The following is a 20,192-nucleotide window of genomic DNA, read 5'->3' as shown; positions in this document are numbered from 1 at the left end:
CGGTCCAAGCTTTTCAACTTTCCAAATGTTTCAATGAAGACCCCCCCCCCCCCCCGCCCCCAATTCTCCAAAGTTCCAACTAGAACAGGCCAGGAGCTGTCCTGAGTCCCTGAAAGTCCTTGTCCCGCATGTTTGGATCCCCAGCGACCTTGGGAATGAACATGGACAGCAGGTTCAGCAAAGGGCGCAGAGCTGCAGTCATGCGGGACGGCCACTAGAGGGAGGCACCGTGACGCACCTCACAATAGCGAGCCGGTTCTCGGGATGGTCAGAACTGCTGCAGCTTGAACACGCACACGATCCGGCTGTTGTTTTTAAAGGGGAAGCTCATCGATACAATGCCTTCAAAGAATTTATTGGAAACTTTAAAAATGTCTAAATGCACGCCGGTTCTCCACCTCGGCATTCCTCCCGGTGGCTCCCCTCGAGCCTCCCACCGCTCAGTCAGACCGAACCCACCGACCACCAGTGGGAGGTGCTGGCGAGCCCCGACCCGCTCCCAAACCACCCACGGCAATTTGGTTCCGGGGCAAGTTTGAGAACTTTCATGGGGGGGGGGGGGAAGGGCAGTTCAATTTGATAACCTTGTTTTACATTTTATTATCTCAGTAATATTTGCAGCTACAGGTTGAGAATGACCTGGGTAGAACCTATTGGTGTTGCACACACCTGCAGACCCTGTCACCACTATCCCAAGGCCTTGCCTGGATCCTACTACCTGCTGCTTCTGCTTCTCATTGCTGGTGGATCCTAGAACATGCAGGACTTCATGGTCTGTAATGTGACTCCTACCCTAGGATCTAGCATATTACACCCCACGTTGAAGTGTGAGACACTTTTCTGGTTAATATTGATAAAGATAGCAATTAAAAAAAATTGTAATTACTGACCTTCTAAACACCCAGTTGCCACAATCTCTCAGGGAGGCTGAGAGAACAGTGCAGATGAGCTGTGTGGGATGTTGGAACAAGCAGTGGGCCAGACCAGGATGTACCTCAACAACAGAACACTATTGCACTCTCCATTCCTGTCCAGCACCTCTTGGTTCATCCTTGTCATCACTGGCATCACTCAGGGGGTGTGGATCGCACAGCGTGACACTGTCGGAGGGGGTGTCACCAAAATGGCCTCCTATAAAATTTTTGTGCAGTGTTTCATCAGAAATTTATTATTTTTATAAACATATCCCTGTAGTTATAACAACAAAATCATTTTTTGTTAGCCCATCTTACATGTATCCATAGAACTAGGAGGCTAAAACTCGACGCTCATTTCCTTTTAGAACCTTCTAATGCGCTCCGGTCAGAGCTGTCGTTATCAGCCAATGACAACGATGCTTCGAATCACGTGGTTTCATCTGCACCCGCTACAAGCACACGCTGTTGTTTTCATTGCTGCTGGTGTTTTTATAGTTACTGCTTCTGTCAAATTTTCTGGTGTTTTAGCTACAATATTGTGGTCATTAGTATTTGTAAATACATTTAGGCTGTATGTATGATACTGTAATTTAAAGGTGTCATTTTAATTTTGCTGGTTGTTTATCTCAGTACTATTGCTGTTACATTCAGTGATTCTGTTTCCGCTCTGTAAACGGTTTATATACAGGAATTATGAGTAACATTTAATACAAAAACATTATTAAGGATTCTGTCTGGTCTGGTATGGGAGGAGGTCCATGGGGGAGGGGGTGGTGGGGTGACACCAACCCTCGTGACGGCCCTGCTTGACACAGTTTCTTGTTGGTGCTCAAGATTCCAGCAGCTGCAGCTTTTGTGCTTCACTACGAGGGAATGTTCTTTTCTGCTTTGTTTTCATTCACTCTTTTACACCCTGCCCAAACAGATGAGATCGCTGTCCTCTCTCCCCACCTCTTGTATCATTCAGTCCTCGTCTCTTTTCTGTCCCAGACAGCCCTCTTGTTCTCTCCACCCCTTCTAAACATTGTAAAACATGCTGGCATTTCTAACTGCTCATTTCAGCTGTTTAAAACTGATTTGAGAATTTTATGTGACTGGTTTGCAGCCTATTCCCAAAGATGAGGAACACGGTAATGTTTCTCAAAAGATGTCTCCATGTGGAGGCCACTCCAGCTGCCCTCTCCCTGCAGGCAGTGCTGGAGTTTACGGAGATCGCCATCAGTTGATTCTTCAGCACGTTGAGTTCCCACAGGATGGTGGCACTGTTCATGAGGGTCAACCCTGTCACCCAAGGTTGGCACCCGAAGACCTTCAGGAACTGCTCAGCATTCATGTTGAGTCGAAGGTGTAGAAAGTACAGAGCTGACGTGACGAACATCAAGTGAGAGGCGAGGATCTCCAGGAGAAACAGAACAAAGAGTCGCTGGTTTCTCTTGGCCACACATTTCATGAGGAAGAGGCAGTGGTGATCAAAGTTCTCCATGCAGTCGTTACAGAGTTTACAATGCTTCGTGCCTTCAGGCTGAACCATCTAAAGAAGTAAACAAGTAAAATTTAGGAATAAATTAAATGGACATCAAACATTTCTCCAACAGAAAAAAACTTCCAAAGATGATATTTTGTTGTTACCTGTCCCTAGAACTCTTCTTAAGTGACCTGCCTTCCAGACATCTGCTCAAACACTAATTTCAAAGTCCAACTCTTGAATCTACTGAATGATTCAGAAGTTTCAGTTTAAAAACAAAATGATATTCTTCCTTCATTGCTTGCACCAGAGCTGTTATTTTTTTTAGAATTAGACATGCAGCACAGTAACAGGCCCTTTCGGCCCATAAGGCCGTGCTGCCCAATTAACCTATGCTTTGAATGGTGGGAGGAAACCCACTTAGTCACACGGAGAACATACAAACTCCTTAGGCAGTGCAGGATGCGAGCCCCAGTGGCTGGCACAGTAACAGCTGTGTGGCAACCACTACACTCATTGTGTCACCCAAAGAATAAGGATCTGGTGAGGTCTATCACCACAAATCGAAGCCAAGTATTTGCTGGAGGAACCCAACATGTGAAGCAGTGACAGTTTTAGTGCAGATGATCCAATATACTGGCCACTCTTTTTATCCCACTGATGTCTCTCCTTCCCCCCCCCCCCCCCCCCCCCCAAAGTTCCTCCAGCAGGGTTGGTCTGGATTTCAAAATTTGTCATCTCTAGTGTATCTCTAAGAGGACATCGCCTCTTCAGGACCAGTCAATACCTCACAATGAATGCAGAATCTGGACGGATTCTCATTTGTTTCAATCAGCTGCCTAATTGTTAAATTCTTTGATCCAGAAGTAGATTCCTGTCGCCTCCCAGGGTCTTTGGTTAGCAGTTCCTTGAACATCCACAACAAAAGGGTAGCCAACAGTGTCATACAACACAACAGCTTCTTTGCTGGCCAGAGAGGTGTTATCAGTTAAGGAATGATCCTATCCTTGCTTTAACCTCATGCATTAATATTGCATTTTAACAGGGAGAATAATTGATATCAATGTTTATCCTGCACCTAACACTTAGATACAACTAGAGTGAAACATGAAAATCTGCAGATGCTGTGATTGTAGACAAAGCACAAAATTGCTGGAGGAACTCAGCTGGTCTCGGAGCGTCCATAGGAGGTAATCAAAGCACAAAAATGTAATACAGTACATCTTTACCTCCTAAGGATGCTGTGAGACTGACAGTTCCTCCAGCATTTGTGTTTTGACTTAGATGCGATTGGTCATCATTTCATTTCATTCTCTTTTGTGCCTGCTTTATCTACACTCTGTTCTATGGAAAGAATCCACAAAGGAATAATTGAATGGTTTGGCCTGAAACTAGAGTGGTAATAGATCCAGAATAAATGAAGTAATGACCAAAGAGCCACAGCCTGGTGGAACATTAAATGGAGATTCGAAGGGGTACTCATGATCACAACGTATTCCAAAGCAGTAAGGGTTTCCAGTGCAGGCATGACAAGAAACGTCAGGACACAGATTTAGGGCAGAGTCACAGGTGACGGCAGATGCTGGAATGTGGAGTATAGAAGGAGTTGCTGGAGGATATCGACAGGTCAGGCAACGTCTGTGGATGGAAATTCATGTCGGTACCCCGAATCAAGTCTCAGTGAAGAGTCTCAATCCAAAACGCTGACCCGCCCAGTCCCTTCCACGGACACTGCCTGACGCGCCCAGTCCCTTCCACGGACACTGCCTGACCCGCCCAGTCTCTTCCATGGATGTTGCCTGACCCATCCAGTCCCTTCCATGGACACTGCTTTACCCACCCAGTCCCTTCCATGGACACTGCTTTACCCACCCAGTCCCTTCCTCGGACACTGCTTGACCTGCCCAGTCCCTTCCATGGTCACTGCCTAATCCGCCAGTCCCTTCCACGGACACTTCCTGATCCCCCAGTCCCTTCCACAGACACTGCCTGACCACCCCCCCCACCACCAGTCCCTTCCATGGACATTGCCTGACCCACCCCCCAGTCCCTTCCACGGTTGGCCCATTTCCTATGGAGTTCTGAAACTGAGCCAATTAGGTACGATTAAAACAGTGGTGTTCAAACTTTTTCTTTCCACTCACAAACCAACTTAAGTCACTCCTTACTACTCACAGGGTTAGGGAATACTTAAGGTGATATGTGAGTGGAAAGAAAAAATTTGAAAATCACTGATCTAGATGGAAGCTTCCTTGCTCCACTGTGATAACCATCCAGTGTGAGGCACCTAAAAGTATTCTGAAAGGCGTTTCAGAAAGGAGGATTTTCCTTTGCATCATCGACCTCAGGCCCGAATACCCAAAAGGGGTAGGTCTAATCCTTCACACATTTGCAGTGCAATTATAGCTGACGCTGTTAAATAAGACAGTGCGGAGAAAGGATATCAGGCAGGATCTTGTAGTAGAAGCAGTACAAAGAATGGAAGATCCCTGCAGCGAAGGTGCCAAGGAACACGGGGTTAGGTAACCTGTGGCAGGAGATTAAAAAAGGACCAGTGTTAACCCAAGGTTTTGAAGAGCAATATCATTGCATCTATTGTTACAATCAAAATGAGACAAACTACAGGCAAAAATAAAGAGTTGACATTTACATTTCTTTTTTTTTTAATTAAAAATTTTTAAATAAAAAGTTATTTACAGCATGGTAGAAGCCAATTCCGGCCATTTGTCGATTACACGCAAATTAACCTGCAGCCCCATACGTTTTGAAATGTCACCATCCCATCCTGCATATGAACCTTTATTTTCAGGTGGAAACCTTAGCAATATCCTTTGATTTAGGAAACCCTCAAAATCATTCAATTGTGCGTAACAGCAGTCAGCCAATGCAAACAAGATAATGAAGCCTTCAGTGCAATCACGGAGTCCTCGAAGATAAGCACTTCACCCCAGCATCTGCAGACTTTACCATTTCAATCCATCACCAATCCTCTGGCTGCAGCACTGGAACCCCGCTAATGTGGTGGAATTGTTCAAAAATGTCATAAGTAGACCAATACTACGGCTAATTAGTGCAGTGAAGTTGGCTAATGATTGAAAATAAACGAAGGAATCTGGCAACGTGTTGACAAGGTAGATAAGGAGGTTTGGAAGGTGCAAGGAAATGTTTGCAGACTTGCCTTTATTGGTGAAAGTGCAGGTTAATGTTTCTCAACCTCTCTGATGCAAGGACGAGCCGGCTCCTTCCAACCGACTGGAAGGAGCCTCAGCCGTTTATACCCATTTAATAGTCTTAGATTTCTGCACGCACGCTTGAAAATAATTGCGAGGCACACACACTGATTCGAATACATCGAATAATCTGAAACATGTAGCCCTTATTCAGTGAAAAAAAGTGTGTTGAAATTTAATATTTTGAAAATCTTTAAAATGAAGTGAGCAAGGACATTGCTTTTTGAAACCAATTGGGACGGTTGTGCTTTTTGCATTTCATTCTCAAACCCAGACCGAGAAGTGAATGCATAAAACATAAAAATACACATTTGTATTTTTCTTTTTAGTTTTCTTAAAAATGAAGTATTTGCCCAGAAACTGGCAAACTCATTTAAAGTCTCTTACTTTACACATTATTTATTAATGAATACTTATTTTCTGTATTGCATGTTTGTTTGCCCTCCCTTCTGGTTTACATTTCTCTCATTTGTATATCTTTCCTTGAGTACAGTTTCCTTTGCACTACCGATAAGAATTTCCAACTGGCCTGCGGGAGAAAAAAATCTCAGGGTTGTACGTGACATCAGGTACGCACTCAGACGATAAATCTGAACTTTGACTATAATTGAGGTCTGTCCTTAGCCACGACTTTAGTGCTGCGTTGAGTGCTGGTGAGCACATTGGAAGTGTTCACCCTGGGTAAGGTGCAGAGGTTAACAGATGTGTGTATAAATCACCTTACCTGGAGTAATGAGAGATCCTATGATACTGGCAAAAAATTATCCTGGCCAGAACAGCAAAGGCAACTGCACTGAAAATGCCTCCATATTCCCCGAGATGGCTGGTGATAAGAAATACGAATGCACTCAGAATCGATGGGAAAATCAGACTTCCGTAGTACAGGCCTAAAATGTAAAGCCAGAGTTGGAGCTTCAGTGAGCCAATCATTTCACAGAATCCTGAGGGGCCGAAGGGCCAAGGGAGATGGTGAATCACCCGTGACTGAACCAGCACTGTAACAAATTTCTCCAACTAATTCCACTACTGCCTTCTCCCCCTGAGCCTGTCATTCAAGTTCCTGCCAAATTTCTACAGAGGTGTGGTGGAAAGTATGCTGACTGGCTCCATCACTGTCTCGTTCGGGGACACCAATACCCTTGAGCATAAAGCCCTACAAAAGGTAGTGGACACCACCCAGGAAATCACAGGCAAAACCCTGCCCACCATGGAGAACATTTACAGGGAACCCTGCCATCAGAGTGCAGCAGCAATCATCAAGGATCCTCACCACCCAGCACACACTCTGCTCTCGCTGCTGCCATCAGGAAAGAGGTATCGGTGTCACAAGACTCGCACCACCAGGTTCAGGAACAGCTGCTCCCCCTCCACCATCAGACTCCTCGACGACAAACTCTGACGTGCACTTTATTGATTTTTTTTCTCTATATTGCATGGTTAGTCTGTTTACATTTCTTTATATGTTTACATGTGTACATATCTTCTTGGGCACAGTTTATTTTTTTTGCACGACCAATAAGTGGAAAATCTGCCTTGCCCCCAGGAGAATCTCAGGGTTGTAATGTGATGTCGTGTATGAATTCTGACAATAAATCTGAATCTGCAAAGTTATTCATGATTAGTGAAGGTGCAGGTTAATGTTTCTCAGCTTTTGTGATGCTGGGACGAAACAGCTCATTTTTCAACTGACCGGGACTGCTTTTAAAACCTTCCTTCTACTGGACAGTCTGTCCCATACATTCAGAAAGCACAAAACAAAACATTCAATGCAACGGTTTCAAAAGAATTAAAACAATTACCAAAGGGATCTTTGGGCTTCCCATTTTTCATTTTCTTACTGTATTCAGTCAAAAGCTTTACCATTTCTCTGTGTCTGTAAAGAAACAAATACAGACATTAAATATTGAGCTGTAAATATAAACAGCAGCCCAAGAGGTTTTTTTGATTTAGGAGAAATAGGAGCAGGACTGCATCAAGCAACTCTCAGTGCAGGTATGCCATTGAATATCATCAGGACTGATGGGCTGGCTCAGTGGAAATGGAGAACAGAAAGAAGGCAGTGCGGGGAACATGGGGTATTTTAATTTCTGGATCGGTCGCTTGCAAGATCAATGTCACTGACGGGTTGCATTCCAATTTCCCATGACTTCTCTCCCAGGTTTAACCAACCTGGTGCTAAACCATACAATTCCCCCCAACTCGCAAAGCAAAAGCAAACTCACCCCATGAACCGATCTTGCATTGGCTCACTGCACCACAGGTTGGCTCCACTGTCAGGTACACCTGTCCTGCCTCACACCACCATGGTCAGGATAGATACTTTGTAAAAATCATATATGATCACCCCTGCAATTTTATGTAAAATACCTTACGGAAATTATCTAGAACACCTTTGAATAACAGCAATTCCACATTTCTGTCCATTTTATTGACAGTTTTAAATGTTCCTTATTTCTTCGTATTTATAGCATTTTGCACGTTGCTTAATTCCTTGCTGGCAGAAATAAGGAGCTGGTTATAAACTTGTTTGTGTCTCCTCATTTGGGAAGTGACCACCTGATGAAATTAGTGAATGAAATCTGGCAACTCACTGCTGACTTGAATGTAAATGGGTTACCTGATAATATCTTGAAGATGCTGAAATAATAAGTGTTATTGTCACATAACCAGCTCGTTCTGAGTTACCAAAGTATACGAGGTTGACGCATTCTGCAATGTTTCAGTCTTTGCTACCACATGGATTAACCCTCACTCCGTAACCTTGTGACTGAGCAGTGGGGCAGGTATATATTTCATTTAGACATACAGCACAGTAACAGGCCCCTCCGGCCCATGAGCCCAATTAAACTACAACCCCATATGCTTTGAAGGGTGGGAGGAAACCAAAGCCCCTGGAGGAAAACCCACGCATACACAAACTCCTTTCAGACAGCACCAGATTCGAACACTGGCATAACAGCATTTTGCAAACTGCTATGCTAACTGTGCCACCCTGCAAAGGTGTCCAATTCCAGTAGCACATGCAGAGATTGGGGCTGCCCTTTTAATGCCTTGATCCCAAACGTGAGCCGGTAAAGATCTGCAGACATACCTGTGCGACTTCCCTCGCTTTGCCAGATCCAGTGGAGTGAATCCATCCTTATTTGTCAGCTGCAGGGCGGAGATCCCAGCTTCCACCATCAACATCCAGCAGAGGTTCACCGACCCTGTGTGGGCTGCCACATGCAAGGGTGTCATTCCCCAATGGTCAACTGCTCCCACACTACACCTCTGTGAACATAGATTTCAGATTTACTGTCAGAGTACATCACACAACCTTGAGATTCTTTTTCCTGTGGGTGAGACAGAACATGTACAATACTTTTCAGTGGTTTTTATTCTTCACACCCTCTCACAAACATGACCATGAACCATGGCTACAGACACCCTAATCGGTCATTCTGCAGATCTAGTGTTTCCATCCCATCTCAGACCAAGTCTCATCTTCTTCACCATGGGGATATTTGCCAGCATTACCTGAAACTAAAGCCTCAATTATTTAAAAAAAATTCATAGAGTCAAGAGGCTGCAGATTCTGGAATACAGAACAAACTGCAGGAGGGACAGGCAGCATTTGTGGGCCTTACTCTGGGGTAGGGTTTCACTCTGTTCATCCACTTCATGTCTCATTATAAAATCCTCCAATATACCTTCTGTTTGCAATCTCCCAGCACTTGCTGATATTATTCCTGTGGGAGTTTTGAATGCCACAAGTTTTAATTTCCACCTATAACAATGGACAACAAATTCTTTTTCTTCCTGGTTTGCTTCCTAAAAAATAAATTGGGGATTATGATAGAAAACTTCGAGCTGGACACAAAGATAATTTCAGATTTGCTGAATTACGTAGGAAGTTGGAGAAACATTAGCTTTTATTGAATTTTGCATGTTTAATTGCATAATGATGTTGACACATTGTGTTAGTTCAACTGACCTAAAAATGTTTTGCCGCTGATTTCCGTTTGCATTCAGCATCTGATGCCTCTTGTGTCGGTGTCCAACAATAGTCGACCAGCACTGATGGATTCCAGTTGCCCTGATACTGGTTTTCCATGGTCGCAATGTCCTGGTGAAACCTTTCACCGTATTGGTCACTGACTGCACCAAGATCAGCAGGGAAGACGTCCAAGTGCGAATGCAGAAAATGAATTTTCCACGACTTTGCACTTCGTGGATTTCTGTGCTTGAAGTCGACTTAAAATGTGACGGGAAATCACAAAAGTAGGTTACGTCAAAAAAAAAATGGTACATGATAGGAAAACTTTAAGGTGATTTTCATGATCAGCAGTCCAAAATTCATAAAATATACCCAAAAGTGTTCAGGAAGAAAAATCTTTCTTGTCCAGTGTTACGAAACTTTCCAACTTGCTTTTTGATTGTCATCTTCTGGCATTTGGAGATATTATTCCTGAGGGAGTTTTGAATCCATAAGCTTCCAGTTCTTTCAAACTCTACTTATAATTGATGGACGATGTTGGTGTGTGAGCAATAGTTCTCCATTTGCTCTTATACACCAACTAATTTAGGGCTAATTTCTGGTGTGTGGGCCTTTGACTTGCGACGGTAGTCCTCTCTTGACATTCTCGACAATTGCTCCACTTCCAGTTTTTGTAGGTGCAGCAGAGAGCAGACTACACAGTCTGACATGCCTAATAAACCCAGAACCAATCACACACTCCCCTCACAGCCCTACGTCGCTTACTGCTCTTCCCAGTACAAATAACGTGGACCTAAGGCGTGTGCATCTTCCAGGAAACTGGTGCAAGAGTCCAGACCTAGATCAGCCAGGATCACAGTGAATGGTAGGGTGGGTCCATATAGTCCCTCCTGCTCGCACACAGACATTGACTCTCATCCAAACTAAAATCATCAGTAGTTTCTCATTACTGATTACTAGTCTTACATTCCATTTATTAGTTTAATTTTAATTGATTCATACAGCACAGTTACAGGCCCTTCCAGCCCATTTACACCCAAATGACCTACAACCACACCCCCCTGGACATTTTTAGATGGTGGGAGGAAACTGGAGCCCCCAGCGAAAACCCAAACTGACACGGGGGACAACGTACAAATTCCTTAAAGACAGCGCCGGATTCGAACCCCTGTCCTGATGATTGGCGCAATAATAGCATTGAGATAACCGCTACATGAACCGTGATGCCTTCCTATTTGCTAAAATCAAGCTGGTTATTCGCATCCAAGTTGCATCTGCGACAGGGTTTGGCACGTCTGTTAATACACGATGCTGGAGAAACTCGGCAGGTCAGACAGAGGACTTTATATAGCAAAGATAAAGATACAGAACAAACGTTTTGGGCTTGAACCCTAAATTTTTATCATGAGCCCATGCCTGCCGACAATTTGCTCACATCTTGATGAAGGACTCAAGCCCGAAACGTTGGTTATGTACCTTTATCCTTGCTGTACCGAGTACAATGTTTGATCTGCTGAGATTCCCCTGCATCAAGTTTTTACTTCAATCACAGTGTCTGCAGATCATTGTGTTTGACTTCATGATTGGATCGGAGCTATCTCAGGTTTCTGCATTACTCAATCAGACAGTCACAGTGCATTTCCCATAATAATCCTTCACAAAGTAGTTCATTATAGGAAACAGCAGGAAATTGATCAGTTATGTATTAGCAAATCTTTAAAATGAAAATGTTTGCAAGCAAAAAAGTGGAAGTGCTGATAAATGAGGGAATCTTGAAGGGGCTTCCTGCAGAGTCTTTATCAAAGGATCACTCACCGTGCCTCTCAGCAAATACTTAACGACATCCTCATTGCCGATTGACGTCGCAATGTGCAGAGGGGTTTGCAAAAACTTGTCTGAGTCGTGGAAATCGAAGCGCCGCATCTCCTCCAGGTAACGGATGGCAGTTCTGGGGACAGAAGCAGCGAGATGATCAGGGAGCCAGCCCAAGAGGAGGGGCAGTCGTGTAGCTGAGGTGTAGATGGGCAGTGCTTCAACAACAGTGCAGCTGTTCCAGCCGACGGGAATTTTCCCCGACGAACTTCACAAATCACACCCCTCCCAAAAAAATATCACAGACAGTAAATAAAATTGACTCTCATGTCATTCCTGTAAATAAATCAACAGACACTTTTTCATCCTAACGTGTTTCTTGATGATGAGAAGATTGATACAGATTTAGGTGATGGAAAATTGTGATAGAAGCGAGCATTGTCACAATTACTAAAGAGAAGGTGCTTGGGAATCTGAAGGGGCTAAGGGAGATCAGTCACCTGGTCCAGATGGAATACACCCCAGGGCCTGAAAGAGGGAGCTGAGAGATTGTGAATGCAATAGTGGTGATCAAATCGCTAGGTTTGGTAATGATTCCAGAGGACTAGAAAATTGCAAATGTCACTCCATTTTGTAAGAAGGGAGGGAGGTAAAAGACAGGATATAACAGGCTAAAGTCAGCATGGTTTCCTTCAGGGGAGATCTTCGTAGGAGTTCTTTTGAGGAAGTAATGGGAAGGACAGCCAAAAAAAGTTTGTGGTTGTAGTTTATTTGTCAAGGTGCCCAATATGAGGCTGCTAAACAAGATGGGGAGCCCATGGCATTGCGAGAAATGTATCGGCATGGATAAACAATTAGCTGACTGGCAGAAGGCAGGGAGTGGGAATAAAGGGAGCCTTTTCTGGCTGGCTGCCAGTGACCAGTGGTGTTCTACAGGGGTCGATATTGAGTCCGCCCATTTTCATGTTATATGGAAATGCTTTAAATCAGTTGTTCTCAACCTTTTTCTTTCCATTCATATACCCCTTTAAGTAATCCCTAGGCCATCGGTGCTCTGTGATTAGTGAGGGATTACTAAAAGGGAAGGGAAAGGAAGGTTGAGAATCACTGCTCTAGACCCAATTGTAACTGAAATATTTTGCTTGAGAAAAATTGTCATTGGCCCATTTCCTTTGGAGTTGTGAAACCGTGCACATAACGAGTCAATTAGGTACTATTGCAACAGTGGTTTTCAAACTTTTTCTTTCCACCCACATACCACCTTAAGCAATCCCTTACTAATCACAGAGTACCTATGGCATAGGGATAACTTAAAATGGTGTGTGAGTGGGAAGAAAAATGCTGAGAACCACTGCTTTAGGTAATGAAATTGATGCCTTTGTGGTCAAGTTTGCAAATGATACGAAGATAGTGGAGAAGAAGGTGGTTTTGAGGAAGCAATGAGTCTGCAGAGGGACTTGGACAGGTTGGGACAATGGGCAAAGGAGTGGCAGGTGGAATGCAGTGGAGGAAAGAGTGTGGTCATGCACCTTGGTAGAAGAAATAATGAAGTTGATTATTTTCTAAATGGGAGAGAATTCATAAAGTGGGAGCCCTAAAGGATTTGGGAGTCCTCTTGCAGGATTCGCTGAAGGTTAACGTGCAGGTTGAGTCGGTAGTAAGGAAGGCAAATATACTTGAAGCATTCGTTTTGAGAGGACTAGAATGTAAAGGCAAAGATTTAATGCTGAGGAGTTAAGGCATTGGTCAGACCACATTTGGAGTACTGTGAACAATTTTGGGCCCCATATCTAAGGAAGAGTGAGTAGCGTTGGAGAGGGTCCAGAGTAGATTTTTGAGAATGATCCTGGGGACGAAAATTAAAATATGAGGAGTGTTTGATGGCTCTGGGACTGTACTTGCTGGATTTAGAAGGATGGGGAGGATCTCATTGAAGCATTCCAAATACTGAAAGAGTTGAACAAGGAGAAGATGCTTCAGTAGTGGGAGAGTCCAAGACCGGTGGGCACAGCCTCATAATAGGAAGACCTCCCTTCAGAAAAACGAAGAGGAGAAATTCCTAGGCCAGAGGGCGGATAAGCTGTGGAATTTGTTGCTGCAGGCAGTGTTGGAAGCTAAGTCATTGGGTAGAATTAAAGCAGAGGTTGGTAGGTTCTTGATTAGAAAGGATGTCAATGGGGAGAAGACAGGATAATGGGGTTGAAATGAAAAATATATGAACCATGATTTGAATGGTGGAACAGACTTAATGGGCTGAAGGGCCTAATTCTGCTCCTCGGTCTTCTGGACCCAAACCATCCACTGTCCAATTCCCTTCACAGATGCTGCCTGCCCTACTGAGTATTTTGATACTGTGCCTTCTTTATTCTGTCTTGTTGCATTTTGCTTATGAAAAAAGTTGCCACTTGTCATGACAGTTCATGCAAAGTGCACATAATAAAACTCTCCTCCAGATGTTTACGCACATGCTGCCACCGGAGACTGCCTGGTGAAGCGCTGTCTTCCCTTGATGATCCACAGCCAGAATATCAGCTCCTTTCTTCACCATCCAGTCCATCACGTACACCTCTCCACGCCTAAAGTGGCCAAACAAGAAGGACTGCCATTAATCGCAAAGAACATACATTTGCAGTGGTGCAGAGAAACTATTCTGGAATGATGAGAATTAAAATAAACCTACAAACATCAACAGGAATGATGTTTAGAAAATTTATTCACAAAAAAGGGTAGGATAAATTCACAATTCTTTCCTTATAGAGCTGATGGAGATTCATCGTGGGGAGACAGGCCCCAGGAGAGAGGGACAGGAGGGTAGAGGAGACCAATCAGAAAGGGAAATACAGTAAAACCCCTGGTATCTGGCACCTACAGGGATTGGTAGTTGCCAAATGAGTGAATTTTCCAGTGGATTGGCAAACTAAAGGCGAGGCATGCCAATTTTAAACCTGCATTTTTTAACCTATTTATTTTCCTTGATTTTTTTTGCCAGTTACTTGAGGCTGCCAATTGCTTGAATTCTGGATAACAGGAATTTTACCGTACAGCAAGACCAAGATAGTTCACTGGTAGGTAACCTGACAGGGAGGTGGCTGTGGAGGGAGGTTGATGATCAGTACCACGTTGTTCAGGTCTGTTGTTCAAGAATTACAGCCTTCAGCTTCAGAGGTAACATTGTGCCCACCTTGGCCACATCTGGCAGTGAGCATAAAGAGCTCAAATTTCTTCAAGCCAGTACCCTTGATGGATAGGTCACACCACACACCATGAATTTCAGACACGTGGATGTTAGTTCCCCTGTCTTCTTGGATAGTGTAAACAAATATTTTAATCAGATCGCCTTCTGGTTTCCTAACTCACCTGCAGGCAAAATGAAAGGGCGTCTCCCCAGCATCATTTGGGATGTTAGTATCAGCCCCATGTTCTAGCAGAAGGTGTGCCAATTCCTTGTGGCCACGTAATGCAGCATGGTGTAGTGGAGTGAGACCGTTCCAACCTTGGGGGTACAACCACAGAACAGCAATGAATGCTCATTGTGAAGACACCACTGCAAGCAGACCAGTTCCTCTGCTCAGACCACGAACAAATGGTCACCTGACTCCAATGGTGAGGAGAACGAGGGCGAGAGCAGGGTTGAGCTGCCTCAGCTAATCCATTGCGTGTTCCCGTCTCCCTGAGAAAGAGGGACTATTAGCAATGTCATGAGAAACAATGAACTGAGAGGGGTGGCCAGGAGCATCAAATCTGCCTGATAAGAAGCAGTCAGGTGGTGCAAGGGCAACTGATTCCTACAGAATGAGAGACATTATTAAATACAATTTATAAAATAAAACCACATTGGAAATTAATTCAAAGACAATTAAGTTAAAATAATAACACAAAGCTGGAGAAACTCAGAGGTCAAACAGTGTCTTTTATATTATGAAGATAAAGATACAGAACCAACGTTACAAGCCCGAGCCCTTCATCAAGGAGTAAGCAAGTGATTCCGTTCAGGTACCTGCCCACATTTTGCTTATACCTTGATGAAGGGCTCACGCCTGTAACATTGGTTCTGTATCTTTATCTTCATAATATAAAGGACACTGTTTGACCTGCTGAATTTCTCCAGCTTTGTGTTTTTACTTCAATCAAGGTGTCTGTAGACTTTTGGGTTTTACTAAAGGTTAGAGCAACCAAATGGAGACGGAGCATTTGGCAGCAGGTGTGCGTACACTTGTGCCGAGACCATCTCCGGCTGCACTGCTGATGCCAATGTGCTGTAGATGCTTTAGAAAGCCAGCAGAAGGACGGTGACCTTTCCTTTTCAGTACAGCAGTGGTCTTGGAGAGGCCAGCACTTGCTGCACTCACCTCCAAGAAGGCGCTGGTCAGCTGCCACCTTGTGCGACTGCAGTTTGTGAGGTGAAGGGGCTCCCACACTGATGTTAGAGGGACCGTCAGTGACAACAAACAAGCTGGCTTTCTGAAGGAGCACCTCCATCCAGTGGCCATTCTCAATGGGTGGAGGGGGAAAACAGCACATTTAACTAAAAATTGTGTTTTCTTTTCACCTCACGTAACATAAATATTTTTTTATGTAGTTGGTGGGAGAGAAGTACAGAAGAAACCAAGAAATCAACTAAACTTGACTGCTTCGCAGAGAAGGGGACCCAAAAACTTTGAGCAGAGTCTGTGGGGGGGGGGGGGGGGAGGTGGAATAACCAAAAATAGATTGAGAATGACTGCAACCTGGTTCCATCATCTCTCTCTTAGCTGTGCCCATGATCACCTTCTTTCCCTATCAAGACCAGCACTGGTACTCTCTTTAAACCTGCTCATCACCCTTCCCCTTCACCCACCTGACTCCAGCTGCCCCTGGCCTTTCCCAGACTCTCACCTGCCTCTGCCATCTCCACCTGTCCATCACACTTCACCTCTCCACTGTTCCACCAGTTACCTGCAGGCCCATGCAACAAAAAGTACACAGGAGACTGCAGAAGGTTGCAAACCTAACCAGGTCCATCCCAGGCTCCTAACTCCCATCCATTGCAGATGTCTGTGTGAGTCGCTGCCTCAGGAAGGCAGTCAACATCGTAAAGACTGCCTGCTCCTCCCATACCTTGAAGAATGGCTCAAATTTGAGGCGTCAGTAAAACTGCACATCTTTACCTCCTTTGGATGCTGCGAGACCTGCTGAGCTCCTCCAGTCTTTGTGTGTGTTTTTACTGCAATCATATCATCTACAGACTTCCGTGATTCACAACATCATCTAAGACCCTCATCAACCTGGTCACAACCACTTTTCCCTGCTCTCTTCGGCAGAAGGTACAGAACCCTGAAAACCAGCATCTCTACATTCAGGAACAGTTTTTTTCCAACATTTATCAGGCCCTTGAACCTCTCCTTGGAACATGAGAGACTCCTCCCACACCACACATGCACTGTCTGCATTATTTTTTCACGAGGGTAACCAAACATTTATCTATTTTATGTGCTTATTGCCTTTTTAAATTGTTCTTTTTAAAAATGTTATTTTTCATATGCATCAAATACAAAAATTAATAATTCACCCAAAAATACAACACAATAAAATTGATACACAATTTTCTTTTTCTCCCCCTCCCTCCCTTAACCCTCCCCCTAAATGGAAAAGGAAAGAAAGAAGAAGACCAACACCTGGATACATATATTGATCACTATTCATATTATTCTAATAAGATTATTTTATCTTATTAATTGGGAGGAGCAGGAATTGTGAACGATAAAGATGGATATTTACCAATGAAATCCATATGTGGTTGCCAAATCATATAAAAATTCACAAATTGATTCCTTAAGGTATTAGTAATCCTGTCCAAAGGTATTCAATTTTGTATCTCAGTCTGCAATTAAATTGTTGACTATGATAGACATTTTGGGCAGATCTTCCAAGTAAGGAACTGGGTGCAGATTAGGGTGGCCAAACCGTCCAGCTTTTGAGCACTCTGTCCGGTGCCACCTCAAGCCAGATGTTAATTTGTCCTCCATTTTGGAGTGTAGGGGTAGTTACCTTGATAAATGTGGTACCCTGGGGTCCGTAGGACGTGCGTGGCCATGTTTCTTTTTGCGCGCTTGTGTGAGTGCTGGCTGGCACGTGCAGTGGGCCCGCAGACGGGGAACATTTAGGTCAAGTGCATAGTTTTGGCGTAATTGGCAGTGTTTCAGTAGTGGTACAGGAGTAGTGGTGGGCTTTGAAGTTGAGTGAGTGAGGCTCCATATTAATTTTTTTATTTATACTGTATGTGGTCTGTAATATGCAGAATGATAAATCATTGAATAGGAAAAAGGGCTCGAGCAGAAAATCACTGATTTATGTTAAAATAGCTAGGTTTTTGCTAGATTTATAGAGGCAAAAAATGTTTCATGTTCGAATCTTTATTTTTGTCTTAAACTGTGATATGATCATTAACAGTTAAACCCATCTTTATCTGATATGATGAAAATACCCTTTTTTAAAATATATATAAGGGATTCCTAATTGTACCTTATATATTTTCTATTCAACATTAATTCTGGCTACGTTATGAGGAGCTGTTAACTCAATATAATTGTAGAATTCGATGTTTTGAATGGGATGGGTGAAGTTAATAATTATGATTACACTTTTGATTTAAATTTCTGTGTGATATGTACATGATATGATTTGAATTATGTTATTAATGAGAAGACTGTGTATAAAGGGTTTTTTCTCTATTAAATAAAATATTTTTAAAATAAGTATTTTTTATTTAATCAAATAACTAAGATGATCATCTGTTTGCATTTGTTGTTTTTGCAATGCGGTTTAAATTTTATAATATATATATCTATTTTAAACACACTTTATATGACCATTCAGGCGCCAAGGGGCCCCAATGCTCCATGATTAGCCTTGTTCTGCACCGTCCACACCCAGCCTTTCCCCATCAACCCACCGCAGGCACGGGGGATGGAGGGGCTGCGTCAGGGGGTCAGAAGGGCTCCCCTGGGTCCCAGCGCTGGGTGTAGGGGACTGGGTCACTCCTTTCCCCAGATCTCCTCATTTCCCCCCCCCCCCACCCCCGGGGTCTCCTCATTTCCCCCCCCCCCACCCCCGGGGTCTCCTCATTCCCCCCCCCCCACCCCCGGGGTCTCTCCTCATTTCTCCCCCCACCCCCGGGGTCTCTCCTCCTCCTTCCACCACCACCGGCCCCAGCGACGGGAGCGGGTCCCCGCGCCGCTCCTTCCGGGCTGTTCCTCCTACCTCGGGCGTGGAGCAGCGAGCGGTCGTGCTGCAGCCAGCGGGCACACTGCCGGAGGTCCCCCCTGCGCACGGCTTCGGCCAGGGCGCCAGGGCGCGAGCGAGGGGCAGCCGGCAACATGGAGCTGCGAGGGCGGCCGGGAAACAGCGCCCAGTCCGGATCCGCAGGCGCCGACGCAGTGCCCGACGTCAAAGCGAATCAGCAGCAAGATGTTTGCCGAAGTCTGGTCCTGAGGAGAACAGCTGGCGGCCGGGAACAAATCAAACCACAAACTTTCCTGTCATTGCGTTAGTACAGCAGGGAAATAGGCCCTTCGGCCCAACTGGAGCAGACTCGCCCAAGGGAGTGAAACACGAAGGTGTGCAGACGCTGTAATTGTTGTAGAAAGGACAGATAACTTGAGGAAGGGCTCAATCCTATGGTCATGGAGGTATACACTTACCTCCTATGGTCGCTCAGCCATAGGAGGTATGGCTGCCGAGGGCGTCCAGCCTAAGAGGGTCCCATTCGGGCCCAAATCCCTCTGTCTCAAGGTCTTTGAAGCCATGGCGTATGGGGACTCTTTGGGGTTTCTGAAATTTTACACAGATAAAAACACAAGTACCAATTTCTAATTAAAATCTCTTCATCAATTGACCACACACAGAGAGCAGAAATCAGAACGTGCAACTTAAATGAAATATTGTTTTCTGCCTCTCTTAGCAGCAAAAATATCAATTATTTGGTCAACATTTTTGCCATTGGACACGTTGGCATACGCTTGCTCAATATTTAGCAATGCCACACTGTTTAGTCACGTTTGACAGGAATGGTTGCCATGATGAGAGCAATTTTGTTGAAGACTGGCAGTGTGCCTTGTAGATCGTTCTTGTGAACAGTTTCAAGAATGCCAGTTACAGTTGCTTGCGATCCTAATGAATGTGAATGGTCCATGGCAAACTTTGTGTAGATTGCCCTTTCTGCCTCGAGGAGATCAAGATCAGCACCGAAATGTGATACAACAAGTTAATAGGGCTCATCTGACACATCAGGATTGAGGATAATATAGTCGGGTGCACAAAGTATGTCTTGGTCATTACCATTAAATCGTGATTCCATTTCCACAATAACCTTATCCAGATTGAAATAATAGGTTCTGGTGGAGGCGGGATCATTGGTTACATTTAAGGAAAGACTGGATAGTTACATGGATAGGAGAGGACTGGAGGGGTATGGACCGGGTGCTGGTCAGTGGGACTAGGAGGGTGGGGATTTGTTACAGCATGGACTAGTAGGGCCGACTGGCCTGTTCTGTGCTGTAAGTGGTTATATGGTTATGGTTATATGCGAAGCAGTCTTTGGCAGTTTGATCCAGTGGCACTTCCGTTGTTGATTCACCAATCAGGGCTTGCAATTGACGAGACACCCTTTTTTGTCTGTGGAATCGCATACCTTGGATGACACCTAACTTAATATCGGAAACGAAGATATTGTGGGCCTCTTCATGACCTCGTTATGTTTTGTTGACCAGTGAACAAGAGTTTCAATGACAATTTTCAAGTACTATGGGTTCTGC

General features: G+C 44.4%; 1 protein-coding gene and 1 long non-coding RNA gene across 2 annotated transcripts; one reads left to right on the top strand and one right to left on the bottom strand.

The window, feature by feature from the left end:
* Positions 1-1,501: 1,501 nt before the first annotated feature.
* Positions 1,502-18,823, bottom strand: LOC138736217 (uncharacterized). The gene is made up of 10 exons (XM_069885353.1): positions 18,640-18,823; positions 14,758-14,893; positions 13,866-13,976; positions 11,404-11,536; positions 8,704-8,882; positions 7,412-7,485; positions 6,337-6,499; positions 4,827-4,909; positions 3,170-3,360; positions 1,502-2,448 (listed from the first exon to the last, which is right to left on the bottom strand). The coding sequence occupies exons 1-10, from the start codon at positions 18,755-18,757 to the stop codon at positions 1,984-1,986; spliced, it is 1,653 nt and encodes a 550-aa protein (XP_069741454.1). The 5' UTR covers positions 18,758-18,823; the 3' UTR covers positions 1,502-1,983.
* Positions 4,465-17,993, top strand: LOC138736222 (uncharacterized). Its single transcript, XR_011340166.1, has 3 exons — positions 4,465-6,181; positions 14,390-14,465; positions 17,032-17,993. It is a non-coding gene; the product is annotated as an uncharacterized lncRNA (long non-coding RNA).
* Positions 18,824-20,192: the final 1,369 nt, after the last annotated feature.

This window comes from Narcine bancroftii, chromosome 6, assembly GCF_036971445.1.
Source record: "Narcine bancroftii isolate sNarBan1 chromosome 6, sNarBan1.hap1, whole genome shotgun sequence".
In the NCBI taxonomy this organism is placed as follows: domain Eukaryota; kingdom Metazoa; phylum Chordata; class Chondrichthyes; order Torpediniformes; family Narcinidae; genus Narcine; species Narcine bancroftii.
The sequence above is the reverse complement of the archived record's forward strand: the minus strand, read 5'-3'. Positions and strand labels throughout refer to the sequence as shown.